We start from the raw sequence: 18,754 nt of genomic DNA on the forward strand, positions 1-18,754 counted from the left end.
TCCTGCTAAACTTTCCCTAGAGCAGGCCTCTGAATTCTGGAATGTTGCTGTGTTCCTTCCCTTCGTTTCATAGTAAAAACAAACAGTATTCATTAAAAATGAGAATCTACCTGTATAAGAGTAAATAGTGTTAGATGATTAGTGCAGTTAGATTTTTATGTACTTTCATACTGTTTCACTACATCCTGACTTTCCTTTCAATTAGTTATCAAGCCCCTAGTAAAATTTCACTCACTTTATTTCACTTATAGCATCTTCTCTGGGACCATGAACTGCCACTATATCAACTAATTCCAAGCCATAATACATATTTTTATATCTTCCCTATGTCCACATATTTTAGAGAAAAACACAGGTTTAACCAGCAACTTCAATATAATAATTGCTGAAAGAACAAATACAGCAAGACTTCCGAAGCTCTAACACAGGCCCATTTTTCATGCTCTGGTCAAGAAAATTAAAGGCGTATCTTATAGGCTCAAGATTGTTCATGGGCAATGTATTTCCATCAATATAATGCATAAAAAATTGGTGATAACTTTATGTAAGATAGTAAATTGAGCTAAGATAGTAATTTCACTGGTCTACTGAACTTTCGAAGTTGAATTCAGGTTTGGATTGTAATCACCTTTAAAATTCCATAAGCCTGGCACTGGACTCAAATGAGAAAAACACCAGGAACAGAGCGGTGTGCACCGACTGGAACCCTCAGCGGCCTGCCCATGTATGTTACAGACAGCAACACCAGGTGATGTGACACAGGGAGCAAGGCCCTGCACCAGAAGTCTGCAGGCGGTGAGTGGACGGCATACAAATAGTTGTGGGTGTCCAGCTGTTCAGGCACTAAGGACCAGTCTATCTCTTTCAGCCAAGCATGACATCTACCCAGTATATTATCTTTTAAAAAAACCCTCTTGATATAACCCTCTTACCTCTTCCTACTCTTCAGGCTAATGGGCCACTAGTTTACCACTGGCTTTACAAGATAGTAAGTGATATAAGTAACCCCACTGGTGAGCAAACTTTTTTTTCTTCTCATAAGCTGCTGCCCACTTAAAAGACCTCATTAATGAAATATTTCACTAGGATCAATAACAAATTTATTAACTGGATTAAGATTTCAACGTAACAGGCTCCCTTAACCATGTCCTAAACATTTGTAGAAAAAAAAATCTCACTACCTTTAGTATCTTGTAATTGGCTTTTTTAATAAGAAATTTTATTTATCTAGTTTTAGAGATAACAGAAGGGAGGGAGAGAGGGTAGGAGAGAAAATCGATCAGTTGCCTCTTGCACACTCCCAACCGGGGCACCTGGCCCGCAACCCAGGCACGTGCCCTGACTAGGAATTGAACCGCAACCTTTTCTGGTTTGCAGGATGACACTCAACCCACTGAGCCACAGCAGTAAGGGCTGTAATTGGTTCCGTGTAAATCAAAATATATAAGCATGTCCCCTCCTCAAACAGGTTAAGTAGACTAGAATTGTAAACTTATCCTCATCTTAAAACTAGTAATGTGTTATACTTAGTATAATTAACACAAAAGCTATCAGTAAGCTTGTCATTTACATATCAAACAATCTATTTTACATTCAGCAAATTTAATTTTACCAAATGTTCTTTAATTTCATAGACAACAATATGATACATATTGTATAAGAAGCACACGGTTGTTTTGCAGTACAATTTCAAAGTGTACAGAAACTGGAATACATATGTTAAGCACTGGTGTACTAACAGCATTTGTGAACTTTGGAAAAACTGCATACAAAACTTAGATTCCAGGTATTAGCCAACTTAAACTTTACTTCCCATAATACAAAAATGATACTTTGAGATGCAAAATATCTTTTTTACTAAACAAACTATATAAACATTTAAAATTATCATTAAAAACTCAACTTTAGAATTTATAAAGATTAGCTATAAAAATATATTGGCAGTCACTTTTATAAATGTACCATTCACAACATTACAAAATAGTCTCTAACATAAAATTGCTTTAATAACTACTATTTTAGAATCTGATAAACCTTGCATTAAATTGATTATAAAATCCTCTGGGAAAACTTTGGTATGTATCTTCAGAAGGCTTTTAAAAAAATACTCTCATATCACCTCAAGGGCCTGTAAACATTCCATTCTATTAAAGCACAACAGAATAAGTAATGTATATTCAACTGCATAATAGATTCAAAAAACAATTTGTAAAATCAGCATTCCCAGAATAACCCAAAACCGAACTATTTAAAAGTATTAAACTTTTAAACAGCTCTCTTTTCCATTCTGATAAAAAATGTTACAAAAACACCACAACCCCATTCCTGTACCTTTGATACTTGTGTTATGACAAGAACTCAAAAATTGTTTAACCCAGCCTTGAAAACACTCAAGTCCAATAAACTTAAACACCCCTTTAAAAGATCTGACAGTAGAACAAGTATACATAATCAAACACATAATTATTCATATTTAGTTATGTATTAGCTTTTCTATTTGTAATTTAGATTTTATTGGCAGAAATAAAATACACACGTGCACACAATTGAAAAAATAAATTTTAGGAAACAGTAAGAAATGCAAACCTATAGGATAAATTGATTTATTTTGTAAAATTTACTGAATTTCATCTTACCTGCCATTTCTGGATTATTGACAACTACTGTTATTTAGAAAATTCAAATTGGTGCAAGTTCATTTCCTGCTTCGTGAGTATGCGCGGTTTTTACAGAGCTTCCAGTTGAGCCAGTGTCTTCCTCAGAGCCCTTCCTCTTTATCCTGCTACCAGATCTCTTGCAAAAGACATTTATCTTTGAGTTGCAAAAGCCTAAGTAAAAGCTTCATTTTTGACCTTTTAATTTATAAGACTACTAAAAAGAAAAATCCATCTAATTTTTAGGCAAGTCCACAAAGTACTTTCTTAAGAATCAAACACTTTTATGGGAATAAAGATCCTTCAAAGTTTTTAACTCTTCTATTAGAGTTTTATTTTGATTTTCCAGGACTGCAACTCGATTCTCCAGGCATTTCACATATTCTTTCTTCTTTCTGCGACATTCTCGAGCAGCTTCTCTAAATGTGAGCATTAAAAACCAATGTTAGGAAAAATTCACCTTCTGTAAGTGGTAAATGCACCGGAGCAATTTTACCTGCTCAGCTTTTCTTTTCCCATTAAAATATTAAGGTATCATCTATATAAGTGAAATATATAATAGATATTAAATGTAGAATTCAACTAGTTTTGGTAAATGCATAGACCTGCTAACCCACACATCAAGAAAAAGAAATTTTTATTGTCCCAGAAAGTTCTCTCAGTCCTGTTCCTGATGGATCCCCTTCCTTAAAACTACTGCCTGATTTTGTCACCATAAATGAAATTTTTCCTCATCTGTAATGTCAGACAACGGTCATACAACATGTACTGTTGTGTGTTGGCCTCCTTTCATTCAGTAGATATTTGAGGCTCGTTCGTGTTGCTGTGCACGGGTTTGTTCCCTTACATCTGGGGGCACACCTCCTTCTCGCTGTGTGAGAACTGCCACGACCTGCTGACCCGCCGTCTCGGGCGCTTCCGGTTGTGGCTGCTGTGCTCCCTCTTGCGCTCGTCTCTGCGAACACACGTCCCACTCCTCCTGGACAAATACCCAGGAGTGAAATTTATGGGTCCTCTGCTTAATTTTTGACCCACAGAGTCTTTTTAAAATTTTTATTCTTTAATTTTAATTTATTGAATAAAAATAAGTTTTCTCAATAAAGTTTACTGTAATAAATTCAAAAGGGTGTGATACTCAGTTTTGTACATAATCTCTTAAAGTGTTTCTACGAAGTCATGTACAAGTTTTATAAACAGAGAGAGAAGTAAAAATTATTTCGAGTATACTGTGTAGATATTATCTACAACTTTTTTTACACAGTTTCTATGTTGGTACATAACTTTTTGCCATGTGAACATTTTGTTGTCAATTTTCATTGTCCTGGCTACTAGGGAGATGAGTCTTTTTCAAAATTTTATGTGTCTTTTGGATCTGCTTTTATGTAAATTGCCTATTTATACCCTTAGTCCCGTCATACTTTTTGGGCATTTTACAATGAGAAATTATTAGAAAGATAAACAACTTAGGAACTTCCTGTGCATTATACATATTGTATTAATCCTCTGCCTAGTTTCACACTGTTTTCTAACCATTTGACTTCTCGTATTTTTATATCTTGTGTCATAAATGCTCTTTAGTCTCTCTTTTTCTCGGCTTAAATCAAAACATCATGCAAAGCCCTGGCTGGCGTAGCTCAGTGGATTGAGTGCGGGCTGGGAACCAAAGTGTCCCAGGTTCGATTCCCAGCCAGGGTACATTCCTGGGTTGCAGGCCATAACCCCCAGCAACCGAACATTGATGTCTCTCTCTCTCTCTCTCTACCCCTCCCCCCCTTCCCTCTCTAAACATAAATAAATTAAAAAAAAAAAAAAAAAAAAAAACATCATGCACTATGTGTCTCTTTAAATTTTATCTCAGAAATTCTCCTTTGTTTTCATAATTCAGTCTTTAATCCATCTGGAATTATTTTTGTTCCTGGTATAAAAACATGGGAATCCAATGTAATTTTCCTTCCAAGTGTAGAGTTGTGTGTCTTTTATTAAAGAAGCCTTCCTTCACAAATATACTTAACCAGCACAGCAAGCTATTTCTGGCCTCTCTATGCTATTTGCTAAAGTTACTGCCCCTTCATTGACACCAAGTTTTCATTCCAGTGGCTTTAGAGTACGTTTCAATGTCTAACAAGACAAAGTTAACTCTTTCTGTTTTTTACTTTTGAATACTTATTTCTTACAGGTAAAATTTTGATTATTGTCTCCAATTCTATAAAGATGACAGATTCTAATTTGAGTACCATTAAATTTATGTGATTTCTGAAGAATATATTTACTGTCTTCATCAAAGAACATCGTATTTTCTATTTGTTCAAATACTATTTACCGCTCAGTAAGATCTTTAAAATGTGGATCCTATGCCTTTTCTGTTATATTCACTAAGTATTTTAAGACTTGTCACTAATCTGAATGTAATATTACTTAATACTTTATTGAATTTGCTTATAAATTACTATAGTTTAATTTTTTTTTAATTTAAAAAGATTTTTACTTATTTTCAGAGGGGAGGGAGGAGAGAGAGGGAGAGAAACACTAGTGTGTTTGATACATTAATGGTTGCCTCCTGCATGCCCTCAACCTTGGACTCGGCTCACAACCCAGGCATGTGCCCTTCGGGGATCGAACCAGTGACCTTTTGGTTCGTAGGCAGGCACTTAATCCACTGAGCCATGCCAGGCGGGGCTGCAATTTAAAATTTTACATGAAGCGGTACACACTAAAGATTGCACATGGTACAGATATGTTATGAAACACAGTAAAATGAACACATGTACCCCAATGCCCAGCTGACCACGAGCAAATGGTGCCCACACTGTGGGCCCTCTGTGCTACTCTGATTCCACCCATACCCTGCCTCTCGCCCAGAAGCAATGACTAGCTGCAGTCTTTTGGGTATCTTTGCAGTTTCAATACATATGTGTATGGCCCTAAATTATGTATCGTTTATTTTTTTCTACTATAATTTATTATGCTATTACAGTTGTCCTGAATTTCCCCCTTTGCTCCCTCTACCCAGCATTCCCCCCTCCTTCAGGCAATCCCCACACCATTGTCCATGTCAACGGGTCATGCATATAGGTTCTTTGGCTACTCCATTCCCTATGCTGTACCTTACATCCCCACACCTCACCTCTTCACCCACCCTCCACACCCCTCCCATCTGGCAACCATCAAAATGCTCTCCATAGCCATGTTTTTGTCTCTGTTCTTGTTTGCTTAGTTCGTTTTTTAGATTCAATTGTTGATAGATATGTATTTTTTTGCCATTTTATTGTTCATAGTCTTGATCTTTTTCTTGAGTCCCTTTAACATTTCACGTAATAATGGTTTGGTGATGATGAACTCTTATTTTTTTTTCTTGTCTGGCAGCTTCCATTCTAAGTGTTATCTTTGCTGGGTAGAGCAGTCTTGGCTGTAGCTCCCTGCCTTTCCATATTTTGAATGTTTCTTACCATTCCCTTCTAGCCTGCGAAGTTTCTTCTGAGAAACCAGCTGATGGTATCATGGGAACTCTCCTGCAGGTAAATTAACTTCTTTTCTCTTGTTGCTTTTAAGATTCTCTTTAAATTATGCTGTGTCTTAGAGTGGGCCTCTTTGCATCCATCTTGTGTGGGACTCTCTGTGCTCCCTGGACTTACACATCTATTTCCTTCACCAAATTAGGGAAGTTTTCTTTCATTATTTTTTCATACAGATTTCCAATTTCTTGCTCTTTCTATTCCCTTCAGGCAGCCATATGGTGTGAATGTTGGAACACCTGAAGTTGTCCCTGAAGCTGCTTACACTATCCTCATTTTTGGGAGGATTCTTTTCTCTTCTTATTGTTCTGATTGGTTGTTTTTGCTTCCTTATGTTCCAAGTCATTGATTTAATTTTCAGCTTCATCCACTCTACTGTTGTTTCCCTGTAAATGGTTCTTTATTTAAATTAGTGTATCCTTCATTTCTGGATCTTTTTTTATGCTGCTCTGAGGTCCTCACTAAGTTCCTTGAGCATCTTTCTAAGCAGTGTTTCGAACTCTACATCTGATAAACTGCTTATCTCCATTTCACTTAGCTCTTTTTCTGGAGTTTTGACCTGTTCTTTCATGTGGGCTGTGTTTGCCTCCGTGTTTGGCAGCCTCCCTTTGTTTGTTTCTATGTATTAGGTAGAGCTGCTTTGACCCTGTGTCTTGGTAGTGTGACCTAATGTAGTAGGTGTCCTGTAGGGTCCAGTGGCACAGCCTCCCCTATCACCCAAGCTGGGTACTTGAGGTACGCCCTTGGTGTGGGCTGAGTACACCATCCTCTTGTTGCTGTTGGTGGGTCAGTGACAGAGATTTACCCAGGCCAATCAGCTGCAAGGACTGTCTATGACCACTTACCACCAACCTCCATGGAGGACCAGCTGTGCAGGTACAGGGTGGTGGTGCTCTGTGGTGGTTTGTAGCTGCCTCCTGGGTGCACAGGCTCTGGAGTTTTCCATGTGATGCAGGCCAAGGTCAGCCCCCACCTATGTTGGGATTGGATTCCCAGGCGAAGCCAAGATATGAATCTAGAGCTTGCTGCTGCCAGTGCTGGGCATGGAGCTGAGGCCAACTGTTGCTTGTTTGAGAGGATTTAGGAAGTTGTGAAGCTTGAGCCAAGACCAGCCATTCTTATGGAAAGGCAGCTTTGGATGGGCCCATAAGTTGGGTGGGTAGAGTTGCTGGTGATCTCCAAGGTGGGTCTAATAGTGTTAGCCAGTTTGGTGGAGTCTCAGATGTGGCACCAGCTTGTCAGCTCAGTCTGGATGGATGTGGTTTCTTTAATTCCATAGTTGTTAGACTTCCATTCAACTCTATTTCTGACAGTTCTGAGTGATGACTGTTCTGTATTTTAGCTGTAATTTTGATGTAGTTGTGTGAAGAGGCAAGCTGTGCTTACCAATGCTGCCATCTTGACTGGAAGTCTAGGTTATTATTTCTGCTAAATCATGTATCATTTAGTTTACTTTTTTCCTAAAATTATAAAATATCACACTTTATGTATGCTATTGCAACTTGCTTTCATCACTCGACTTCATTTTTCTAATATTCCTGGTATCGTGATCATTCACTCCATCATTTTAAATGAACACTATTACATTGTATAAACTGAATCATAATATATGTAGCCATTCTGTTATTGATGGTTATTTGGGTTGTTTCCGATTTCTGCTATGAACATTCTTATGCTTACTTTCTACAAAAGTTTCTCTCAGTCATATATACAGAGTAAAACAGCTAAAATCACAGGCCATATCCAGGTCAATTTTACAAGATAAGGGCCAATTAATTTACGAAGTGGCTGCACCAATTTATAGTTCCATAAGCAGTGAGATTCATTCTTTAAATCATTGCCAGCTCCTGGTTGGGATGGGGATAGATGGTACCTAAAATGTGTGGTATTAATTCATTTATATGTAAATTTACATTTATTATACACCCTTACCGGTAAGGGTGAATGACCTTTCATGATTATTAATCATTTGTGCTTTGTGAGAAATGCCTATCTATATCTTTTGCCAGCTTTCCCCCCTGTCACTTTGTACTTCTTACTTACAAGATCTGTTTTTTTCGGCTAGATGTGTTCCAAAAACCTTCTATAGGTCTAAAGTTTATATTTTTACTTAGTTCACTTTATCTTTTAATGAATACAAGTTATTGATTTTAGTGAACATTCATTAATCTTCTATGTTAATGTTCATGTATGTTAGTTTTTAAGGGATCTTTCCCTATATCTGAAACCATGAGATGCTGTATTTTCACTTAAAAGTTTTAAAATTTCATCTTTTTAAAATGTTTTTAATCCATCTGGAATGATTTTTCTGCATATACTATGAGGAAGAAATCCAGTATTTTTCCCACATATGAAGAACTAATTATCCTAGCATCGTTTATTGAAGAGTCCATCCTTCCCTCATAATCTGCCCTGTCATACCAAGATTTCATGTGCTCATAGATCTGTTTCTGAGCTATTTCATTGGTCATCTTGTTTATCTCAATGCTAGTATTATGGCATTTGATTACCACAACTTTAAATAATACTTGATTATCTCTTCACCTTATTTTTGTCTGGAATATTTTGGCTGTACTTGGCTTTTTTACTCTTTCATAAATTTTATTATCTACTGGTCAAGTTCTTCAACCTGTTTAGGTTTTGATTGGAATTGCATTGATTCTATGGATCAATTGGGGGAAAAAATAGTCATCTTTATAATACTAACTTTCCATATCTATGGACACAGTGTATTTCTCCATTTATTTAGATCTTCTTTAACGTCTTTCAAAAACATTTTACAGTATTTTCCATAAATGTCCTGGATATCATTTGTTCCATTTATTTTCAGGTATTTTATTTGTTGATAACATAAATGATGCCTTTTAAACACCAAACTCTTATTGCTGATATGAAGAAATATGATTTCTGAAAACTGATTTTGTATCTATAAATCTTAAAAACTCATCATTTCTAATAATTTTCCTGTAAGTCCATGGGGAGTCTTTATTTTTAAAAAAGATTTTATTTGGGAGGGGGGAGGGAGAAAGAGAGGGAGAGAAACATCCACTGGTTGTTTCTCTCATACATGCCCCTCCCAGGGACCGAACCCACAACCCAGGCATGTGCCCTGTCTGGGAATTGAACCTACAACCTTTCCCTTTGTGGGATGACGCCCAACCAACTGGGTCACACCAGGCTGGGTCCTTTCTTTAAAAAAAAAAAAAAAAAAAAGAGCTTATTTACTTATTTATTTTTAGAGATGGAAAAGGAGGGAGAAAGAGAAGAGGAGGCACATTAATGTGTAGCTGCCTAGCACGTGTTGCCCCCCCCCCCCCCCCACTGGGGACCTGGCCTGCACCCAGGCATGTAACCTGACTGGGAATTGAACCAGAGACCCTTTGATTCGCAGACCAGCACTCAATCCACTGAGCCAAACCAGCCAGGGCTCGGTTATTTTTTTGATAGGCAACTATATAAAAAATAGTAATAGTTTTACTTCTCTCTTTTTTAAAGAGCCAGTTGGTTTATTCAATGTCTCATTAATTGGACAACACTCCATTCTGCTAATCAAAAAAGTATTCCTAGGAGCTGTACAAAAATGGAAGCGTTGGCAGTGGAATGGCACCAGCTGTTAAGACCAGTGGGGTCAGACTGTACCTAGGTTCAGTAACCTTGGCACTTGAGTTCTGGCTAAGAAAGAATTCAGAGTCAAGACTCAAACTGTAAGAGAAAGTTTATTTAGAAAGGGACTGAGGTAGAAGTGAGCTGTAGAAGAAATGGGCTCAGGAAACAAGTTACAGAGGCAAAAAGAAGGACCCTTAGAGCTTAGGGGGGAGAGAGGCAAGGAAACCGCTCCTGGGGGAGGGGGTGCAGACGGGGTGGGTGTGCTCCATAGGGGCCGCCACTTCTTTCATTTAAATCCTTGTAACTTCCCCTGCTTTCCCTGTTTTAGGAAACTGGTATGAATTTCCATTGTATACTAGTTCTTTTTCAAGCTTTCAAAGGAATAGTTTGTAGACAGTTCTCCTGGATATTCTAAGCAGATGAATGTATCTTTGCTATTAATAGTTTTATTTTACTTTTCCAATTTTTAGAATAATTTCATGGTCTCTTGATCTTTGATTTTCAAGGACATAGGTTTCTTTAAATACACATACTTTTCCTTTCCCCATTAGATAACTGAAGATATTACAAAACTCATTCTGTTGTCTGCTTTTCCTGCTGCCTCACTCCTGAATGGCAGTGTAGTATTATCTAAAACTCTGGACTCGAGTTTAAATCCAACCTCTACCACTAAGCAATGTAAACTTGGGCAAGTAACTTAAGCTCTTTAGGCCTTAGTTTCCTCATCTCAAGAAAGGGGATGGGGGTGCCATATTATTATTTATACTACACAAAGATTTTTGTGAAAATCATATAAAGATTTGGTGTGTATCATTGATGGAGGACTAATTCCTTGGGTAGTCTATGATTTTTCAACTCATACTTGTTAGAACTCAGTGTACAGGAATTTATTAAAGCCTGTGTTGAGACTTTTCTTCCAAGCAATTGGGGCACTATGGACCCGAATCGTTTTTAAAATTATAATTCTAGGCTTATGGTTGTAGCACTTACTGGGCTTTGACCTCACGATCCAGTTTCCAAGCTTGCACAGAGGGGTCCCAGGCTCTGTCCCTAGATTCCTCTGCATGCTAACGCTATACCAACCACAAAGACCTAAATTTATCCCCAGGTTACACAGGGGCTGTGCCAGTGTTTATGAACCTCATGGTCTTGTGCTTCTGGTTCATTCCTAACCGCAAATGAATTCTTACTTTCCTGCAGGCTTATCCAATCACTTAAAAATAAGGTTTTTATATTTTATCAAGCTTTAGAAATATTATGTAACTGAGGTCATACTGTCAGAAAGAGAAGTCTCATTATAGTAACTTTTAACAAGTCTTCTGGATTGCCTAGGTATACAATTATATCATAAGCAAGAAATACATTCTTAATTTCTGATATTTATATAACTTCATCTCCTTATCTTACGACATATGTGGGGACCTCCAAAACAACAGCCTCTGCCTTTTTACCAAGTTCATTTACAGTGATGCTGGCTCTTAGATTTTAGTAAAGAAACATTTTATATTGAATTAAATGCATCTATCTGGCCCTGGCTGGGTTGCTCAGAACCTGGAGTATCATCCTGTACATCAAAGGGTTGTGAGTTTAATTCCGTCAGGGTACATACCTAGGTTGCAGGTTTGATCTCAGGTTGGGGTGCATGTGGGAGGCAACTGATTGATATTTCTCTCCCTCCCTCCCTCCCTTTCTCTCTCTCTAAAATCAGTATATCTATATCCTCAGGTGAGGATTAAAAGAAAAAATGTACCCATCTGGCCTTCTTTGGTAATTTTCATTGCTCTAGAAAAATGATCCTTTTATCCTAATTGTTTACCTTATTGATGAGGAGCTGAAAATGAATCCTATTGTAATTTAAAAATTTTCTTGTATATGTAGTTGTTTGCCCTCTTTTGTTCCTAATATAGTTTATTGGTGTCTTTTTCTCCCCTTGAACATGTCGTAAGAGGCTACCCACTGGTCTTTCTCAAAGAACCAGTGGTTTATCGTGCCTGATGTACATATAGTGCATACAACTATGTTTAAAATACATTGAAAATGAAATCAAATGTTTCTGGGGGGTTAAATTACTAATCTATTTTCATGATCAAAATTAATTTTTAAGGGCATTTGTGTCAGTAAGTAAATTAGGTATTAGGCGGAATCCCACTAATTCTTTCGTCTCTTGCTGTGTGGCAGCAGGAAACTATTATCTTCATTTAACTTTGTCAGCCCAATAAGAACAAAATACATTGTTTGAAAAGCTTTGCTTAGCAGTGCTATTCAAGGGACATAGTAACAATGGGAGAACTTTAGGTCATATACTAAATAAAGAGAGTGAGCAATGGGACTCACTGATCCACTGAAAATAAGCTAAATGTAATCCAACACTCATGAAATAAAGCTGATATAAACCTCTCTCAATTCTAATATACAATTCCAGTTAACATCTGGTTATGTTCTGAGATTTGCAAAACCATTACCATCTGGCACTCTAGTTTGCCACCCACCTGTTTTTCATCAACCTTATTTCTCTTTTCAACTGGGGGTCATCTGTCTTAGTTGTCTGAGATGTAAGAGTCACAGGAGATGTCATCACCACAGTTTGTGGCAGTGAAGTAGCTGAAGGTGTGGTACGGATCTGATATGTCTGCATGTCTCCTGATGCAGCTGTGTGGTCAAAAGAATGAGTTAATTCATAAATGTTTTTGAAAGTACTCTGGGATGCTTTCTACAGACGCATACACATACTTACTTTGCACAACCACCTGGTTGCTGGGCACAAGTATTTGCTGTCCATCAGAGGTCTGCGCATACTGCAGGATTGTTGTACCTTGCTGAGTGCTGCCTGAATTTGTCATGGTTAGTGTCTGAAGTCCCTGTACTCCATCTGTGCCTGGACTGGCCAGCTGTAAGGCTCCATTTGGGGCAATGGCAACTTTAACCAAAGAGAGAACATAGCTATTATAAGGCTATACAATACATTAACTGCAAAGGATTCATACAAAAACAATCAACCAACCAACCAAACAAACACTATTAAAACAGGCTTGAAAGTGGTCCTATTTGACAACTGCTAACTACTGTGGGTGAACTATATGTAAAAGAAATAAAATGACATTTATTTACAAAATTTCATAGTTCAGATGCACCAATTTTAACTTTATATTCTACAGTATAACTGGCCAAAACCCATTTTGGGCTGTTATGGGCCACTGCATGCAAATTGCTAATGTCACAGCGGCTCTGGAGCAATAAGAGGGTGCTGATGGCTAACTTTTAAAGGAAAAATAAGTAGAAGGAAACATTCATACAGTTTGTAATTTTTTTCAAAAGAGGCATAAAAAAGATTGTAACAAAAATATTTTTAATAGGTAAGCATGCCCATAGGAAAAATTCAAGTAGGATAAAAGGTTACAAATGGAAAAAATCTTCCCACTGTTTCTCAGCCCCACTCTAGTGGTAACTGCTGTTAGACATTAAAAGTTACTAAGTGATATTTAAAAAATGTAATCTATTCAGTCACTTTTCACCCATAAGTTTAAGTCATCAGAAGGCCACTATACAGATCACATTACTAAGCTCCCCACAAGTACCTCTCACTGAATTATACTCACGTTAATGACTTCCCCCGATACTCATAATGCACAACCAAAGAGGTAACATTTTAGCATTATGTAGCTCCCATATAATAAATCCCCTTCAGAAATCTGATGTCTCAGCTCTATACCCTCATTTCAGATTATAATTAATGTAAACCCTCCTCCCCCATATGCTTTGCCTGCTATGAAGCCAAAAAAGTTGTTTGTGTATTTAAAAAAATAATAATTTTTTCAGGCCTTGGCTAGTTTGATTCCTAGTCAGGGCACATGCCTAGGTTGTGGGCCGAGAGGCAACCCATCAATGTTTCTCTCACACATTGATGTTTCTCTACCTCTTTCTTTCTCCCTTACACTCTCTCTAAAAATGAATAAATAATATCTTTAGAAAAGTAAAATTTTCAGGAGTTTCTAATTATCGCCCCTCACTACCACCCAACAAATATTACCACATACTACTTCAAGTTATAGAACTTTAGAAATAGAGACATTTCAACTTATATTAGCAAGTACTTTGTCTTCTTCCTGCAACATGCATGACATACCCCTACACATATATATTTAGAAAGTAAATGTCCCATTACCTATCCCTACCTACTTCACTGGCCGCCGCTCACTCCCGCCCTGAGGGAGCCAGTATTTCTGGCGCACGTCCTTCCTAACCTCCTCCTGGGCTCACACAGACTGATCCACAGCTGACCCTTGAAAAACACAGGTTTGGACCGTGCAGATCCATTTATCTGTGGTTTTTTCCAATATAGACATACAGTACTGTTAATGAGTTTTCTCTTCCTTTTGATTTTCCTAACATTTTCTTTCTCTAGCTTACTGTATTGTAAGAATACAGTATATAATCCAAATAATATATAAAATATGTTAATTGACAGTTTGTGTTACCAGTAAGGCTTCTGGTGAACAATAGGCTGTTATTTATTAGTAATTAAGTTTTGGGGGAGTCAAAAGTTGTATCAAGATTTCTGACTGCAGGAGGGATCAGTACCCCAAGCCCCATGTTGATCAAGGGTCAGCTGTATTAATGTGTATCAAAATATGTGAAATTATACTCACAGAAGTATAGATATATATCTTTTGATGTTAAATATACGTGATAAATCAGGATTGCTTTCATTTTTGCAACCTATTTACTTATTCTTGTTTAATATGTGTATTTACTCTAAATCTGCACTGTAGCCATTAACCACATGTGGCTATTTAAAGTAACTAAGATCAAACAAAATAAAGCATTCAGTTTCTCAGTCTCACCAGCCACATTTCAAGTGCTCAAGTCAAACATGGCTTAGCAGCCACTGTCCTGGACAATGCAGACACAGAACATGTCCATCATTAAGGAAGTTCTACTGGATCATGCTGCCCTAAACACTAGTTACTGTATGTACAGGAAAAAAGTATCTCGTAATAGGGTTGGTACTATCTGTGGTTTCAGGCATCTACTAGGGGTCTTGGCAATGTATTCCCTGCAGACTTGCTAATATACTGCCTTAAAAAATTTGGGGGGATGTAGGAAACAAACTTGTGGTTGCCACCGGGGGCGGCGGTGGGGGTTGGGGACTGGGTGAAAAAGGAGAAGGTATTAAGAAATACAACTTGGTAGCCCTGGCCAGGTGGCTCAGTTGGTTGGAGTATTGCCCTGTACACTGCAAAGCTGCAGGTTTGATCCTCGGGGTGGGGCGCGTAAGGAGACGATTACATCAGAGAGTACACAGATGTTGCTCTCTCACATCAATGTTTCACGCTCTCTCTCTCTACCCTTCCTCTCTCAAATCAATAAATGTATCTCAAATGAGAATTAAAAACAAAACAAAACAAAAAAACAAAACAAGTTGGTAGTTACAAACAGTCACCAGGATGCCAAGTTCCAGCACTGGGAAAATATTCAATAATACTGTAATAATTATCTATAGTGCCAGGTGGGTACTTACTAGGGGCATCACTTTGTAAATTATGTAACTGTTTAACCACTATTCTGAGCACATGAAACTAATATAAAATAATACTGAATATCAACTGTAGTTGAAAACTAATTTTTTTAATTGGCAGGTAAATAGTGATACATTTATATAGAAAAAAAATATATATATTCCACTTTGTTAAAAATGAAAGTGAACCTCCCACCTGCCTCTGATCTCTGCTAAGCTTCTTTCCTTGCAGTCATTTCCGCAAGGAGGTATTTTTACTCTTTAAATCATTTATTCATAACAAATTTTGCTGAAAGCATATGTGTCAGGCCCTATATGCTAAGGGTACAGCTGTGAACAAGACAAAGTTTTTTCCTGTAAGGAACTTAGTCACATTAGCTTCATAAATAAGCGAATCAATAATTACAACCTATAATTGAACTATGTATTTTTAAAGTGTAACAAAAACATTAAAAAATAAGGAAAACTAGCCCTGGCTGGCGTAGCTTAGTGGATTGAGCTTGGGCTGTGAACCAAAGTGTCCCAGGTTCGATCCCCAGCCAGGGTACATGACTGGATTGCAGGCCATAACCCCCAGCAACCGCACATTGATGTTTCTCTCTCTCTCTCTATCTCCCCCTCTTCCCTCTCTAAAAATAAATAAATAAAATATTAAAAAAATAAGGAAAACTAAGGGGAGGAGCAGCATATTTAAAAAGGGACAACAACTCAAAGACCCTGAGGGAGAAATAAGTTTCTTGTAGTGAGGGGACGGCAAGAAAGCCTGTGTGGCCAGAATGCCATGCAGTGGAAGGAGATGATGGAATCAGAGTGGCAGGAAGGCCAGCTCCTGAATGCAATACTTTGTGAGACTTACTCTAAGTGTGACAACGTCATCAGAGGATTCTGAGCAAGAATGCTGTGCTCTGACACTTTAAGTCAGTCACTTGGCCTGCAGTGCAGAAAGCCTGTAGAACAGGAGAACCAGCAGGATGCCTACTGCAGTAACTCAGGTGAGGGTGAACCAAAGTGGTCGTGGAGCCTGGAGAGGTGAGGAGTGGTCAGGTGGAACACAGCTTTTGTGGCAAGAGCCAATTACAGTCAAACCTCAGTTCTCAAACGTCTTCCATCTCGAACAATTTGGTTCTTGACCAAGTTGTTCATGGAGGAAATGTCTTGGCTATCAAACAAAACTTCGGTTCTTGAGACTTGACAACACTTTCATACCTGTATGATTAGTCACGCGTCTCTCAGGCGTGATTCGGTTTTCGAACAAATTTCTTCTTGAACAGCCTTCTGGAATGAATTAAGTTCGAGAACTGAGGTTCCACTGTAGACTCGAAGAACAGGGGTTAGGAGTAGAGGGGGAGTTTATCCACAAATGGATAGCCCAAGTAAATTTCTTGGGGCGATGAATCATATCTTGATTGTGGTGGTTAGATAATTCCATGTATTTGTCAAAACTCACAGACTTTTACCCCAAACTAAGTGGATCATGTGTGACGTTAGGGACATTATCTAGCTCCATAAATCTCAGTCCCCCCATAAAATGATAACTGCCCACATCACAAAGTTGTTAAGGAGTAAGTGAGATGTTGCCAAAAAAGTACTTTGCATTATCCCTAGCTCAAAATATTCTTTAATAATCATCACTATTAAAAAAGAATCATCCCTACTGAAGTACGATGGTCTTCCCACACACCCTTTCTTCACATGGAAAGGCTAGTTTCGTGTCCAGCAGGTGGAGGTCTCCTATACGTACTGTACTGTCCGGTGCTAGTCTGATAGATGGAGGTCGGGACAGACATAGACGTGACGGCAGAGACTCCAGGGTTTTCTCCGTCTCCTTTTCTGCCCCGCGTGTCTTCAGAAGATAGATCTTTCAAAATTTTTCTGTGAAAAACAGAACTCTATTAATGTCGGCATTGTGGATGCCTTTATAAAAAGAAACTGCTAAATAAAACTTTTTAATCTCTGGGTAAAAGTACAGTGATCTACTAGACACCTAAAATGTGTCAAAGAATCCTTTTGTCTCCTTCTGTTATGGTCACTGCAGGCTAGTTAGACTGCAGTTTATGGCTATCTGGAGAGAGACACTGAACAAATACTCATACAGATGCCTTTCAATGCATGCAGGCCTTGTGGGTGTGAAATGTCACTGCCCTTACAAGAGAGATGGCTCCATTAGGAGGGATTTCATTAATCAACAGTTTCTAAACAGTGTCAGAGACCTTCTTTTAAAAAGATCAAATTTAATTTTTCAACCTTCAACTCCACAGTGGAAGAGAAGCCCATTGTTTTCAGAAAGAAACAAGATTAGAAATACTAGTAAAATGCAGAGTATAAGTGAGAAATAAAATTGTTTATTTTAAAGAAGAGGTAAATAAGATCCCACAGGTATCCCTTAGACTTGGTAAAATGGGACTTATGATGAGAATGAGGGGATGGGAAAGAGATTCCTTCCAGAAAAGGTCTTCCAAAACACATTGAGAGAGGGAGAAACAAGCATTATTTGTTCTGGGAAAAAAAGAAAAAAATGTTTACTCAAGAATTCCATGTTCACTGTAGAAAAACCAGAAAACTGAAATGTCCTTGTGTGAAAACAGTGACAAAAACAGAATTGCACACGAAACCCCCCGTAGTATTGAAAGGGACCTTTCATGTCATCTCTGCCCATCCTTCCAGCCCGGGGGGTGGGGGTGGAGAACCGCCGCTCTGTGCTTTCTACATTTACCAACAGCCTCTACCTCCAGGAAAAAGGCATCCGAAAGGCAAACCATTCAATTACCAAACAGCTAGAGTCCAGACCAGGCCAGAGGCTGGTTCCACTCAGTGAAGCTAGAGAAATTTGAGCTTCATACTAATTCTATATCCATGCCCCACTTTGCAATATTTGACAACTGTTAAAGATCTTGTTTATTCAAGGCCAAATAATTTTAGTTCCTTTAGCTGTTTTTAAGTGGAAGTTTTTTTTAACAATCCAATTTCTTAAAAAGATTTTATTTATTTTTAGAAAGGGGAAGGGAGGGAGAAAGAGAGGGAGAGAAATATCAATGTGTGATTGCCTCTCACGTGGCCCCAATCAGGGACCTGGCCCGCAACCTAGGCATGTGCCCTGACTGGGAATCAAACTGGCGACCCTTTGGTTTGCAGCCCACACTCAATCCACTGAGCTATGCCAGCCAGGGCTCCTTCAGCTGTTTTTATGTAACATGCTGAAGAGCATTCTCCTGCTTGGTCTCCTTTCTAGATAGTCTTCCCATCGGGACCTAATAAAATCATAGACCACAGGTGCAAACACAAGGCCCTCCACCTTGTTTTATTTGGCCAGTACCTTGTTTCCACCCAGTGGCAGTGCTGAGCTCTCGCTTAACTGTGAATAAGTAGTTACATGTATACAGCCCTAAAATTACATTTGGCCCTTTGAAGGCAACCATGAGGCTGATGTAGCCCCCGATAAAAACGAGTCTGACACCCCTGCCACAGGC

At 38.3% G+C, this 18,754-nt stretch overlaps 1 protein-coding gene across 7 annotated transcripts in view; it reads right to left on the bottom strand.

The window, feature by feature from the left end:
* Nucleotides 1–1,601: 1,601 nt before the first annotated feature.
* The window catches only part of ATF1 (activating transcription factor 1), a 72,375-nt gene continuing 55,222 nt past the window's right edge, over nucleotides 1,602–18,754 (bottom strand). For 4 of the 7 annotated variants that reach the window (XM_028532383.2, XM_028532387.2, XM_036019037.1 and 1 more), the window contains 5 exons: nucleotides 17,029–17,159; nucleotides 16,494–16,562; nucleotides 12,507–12,689; nucleotides 12,262–12,421; nucleotides 1,602–3,073 (listed from right to left, as the gene is read on the bottom strand). In XM_028532383.2, the coding sequence (XP_028388184.1) occupies nucleotides 2,929–3,073; nucleotides 12,262–12,421; nucleotides 12,507–12,689; nucleotides 16,494–16,562; nucleotides 17,029–17,159 (688 nt within the window). In that variant the 3' untranslated portion in view covers nucleotides 1,602–2,928. The remainder of the gene's footprint in view (nucleotides 3,074–12,261; nucleotides 12,422–12,506; nucleotides 12,690–16,493; nucleotides 16,563–17,028; nucleotides 17,160–18,754) is intronic. The other 3 variants (XM_028532385.2, XM_028532388.2, XM_028532384.2) reach the window with 2 other exon arrangements.

Source organism: Phyllostomus discolor, chromosome 2, assembly GCF_004126475.2.
Source record: "Phyllostomus discolor isolate MPI-MPIP mPhyDis1 chromosome 2, mPhyDis1.pri.v3, whole genome shotgun sequence".
NCBI classification, from domain to species: Eukaryota; Metazoa; Chordata; class Mammalia; order Chiroptera; family Phyllostomidae; genus Phyllostomus; species Phyllostomus discolor.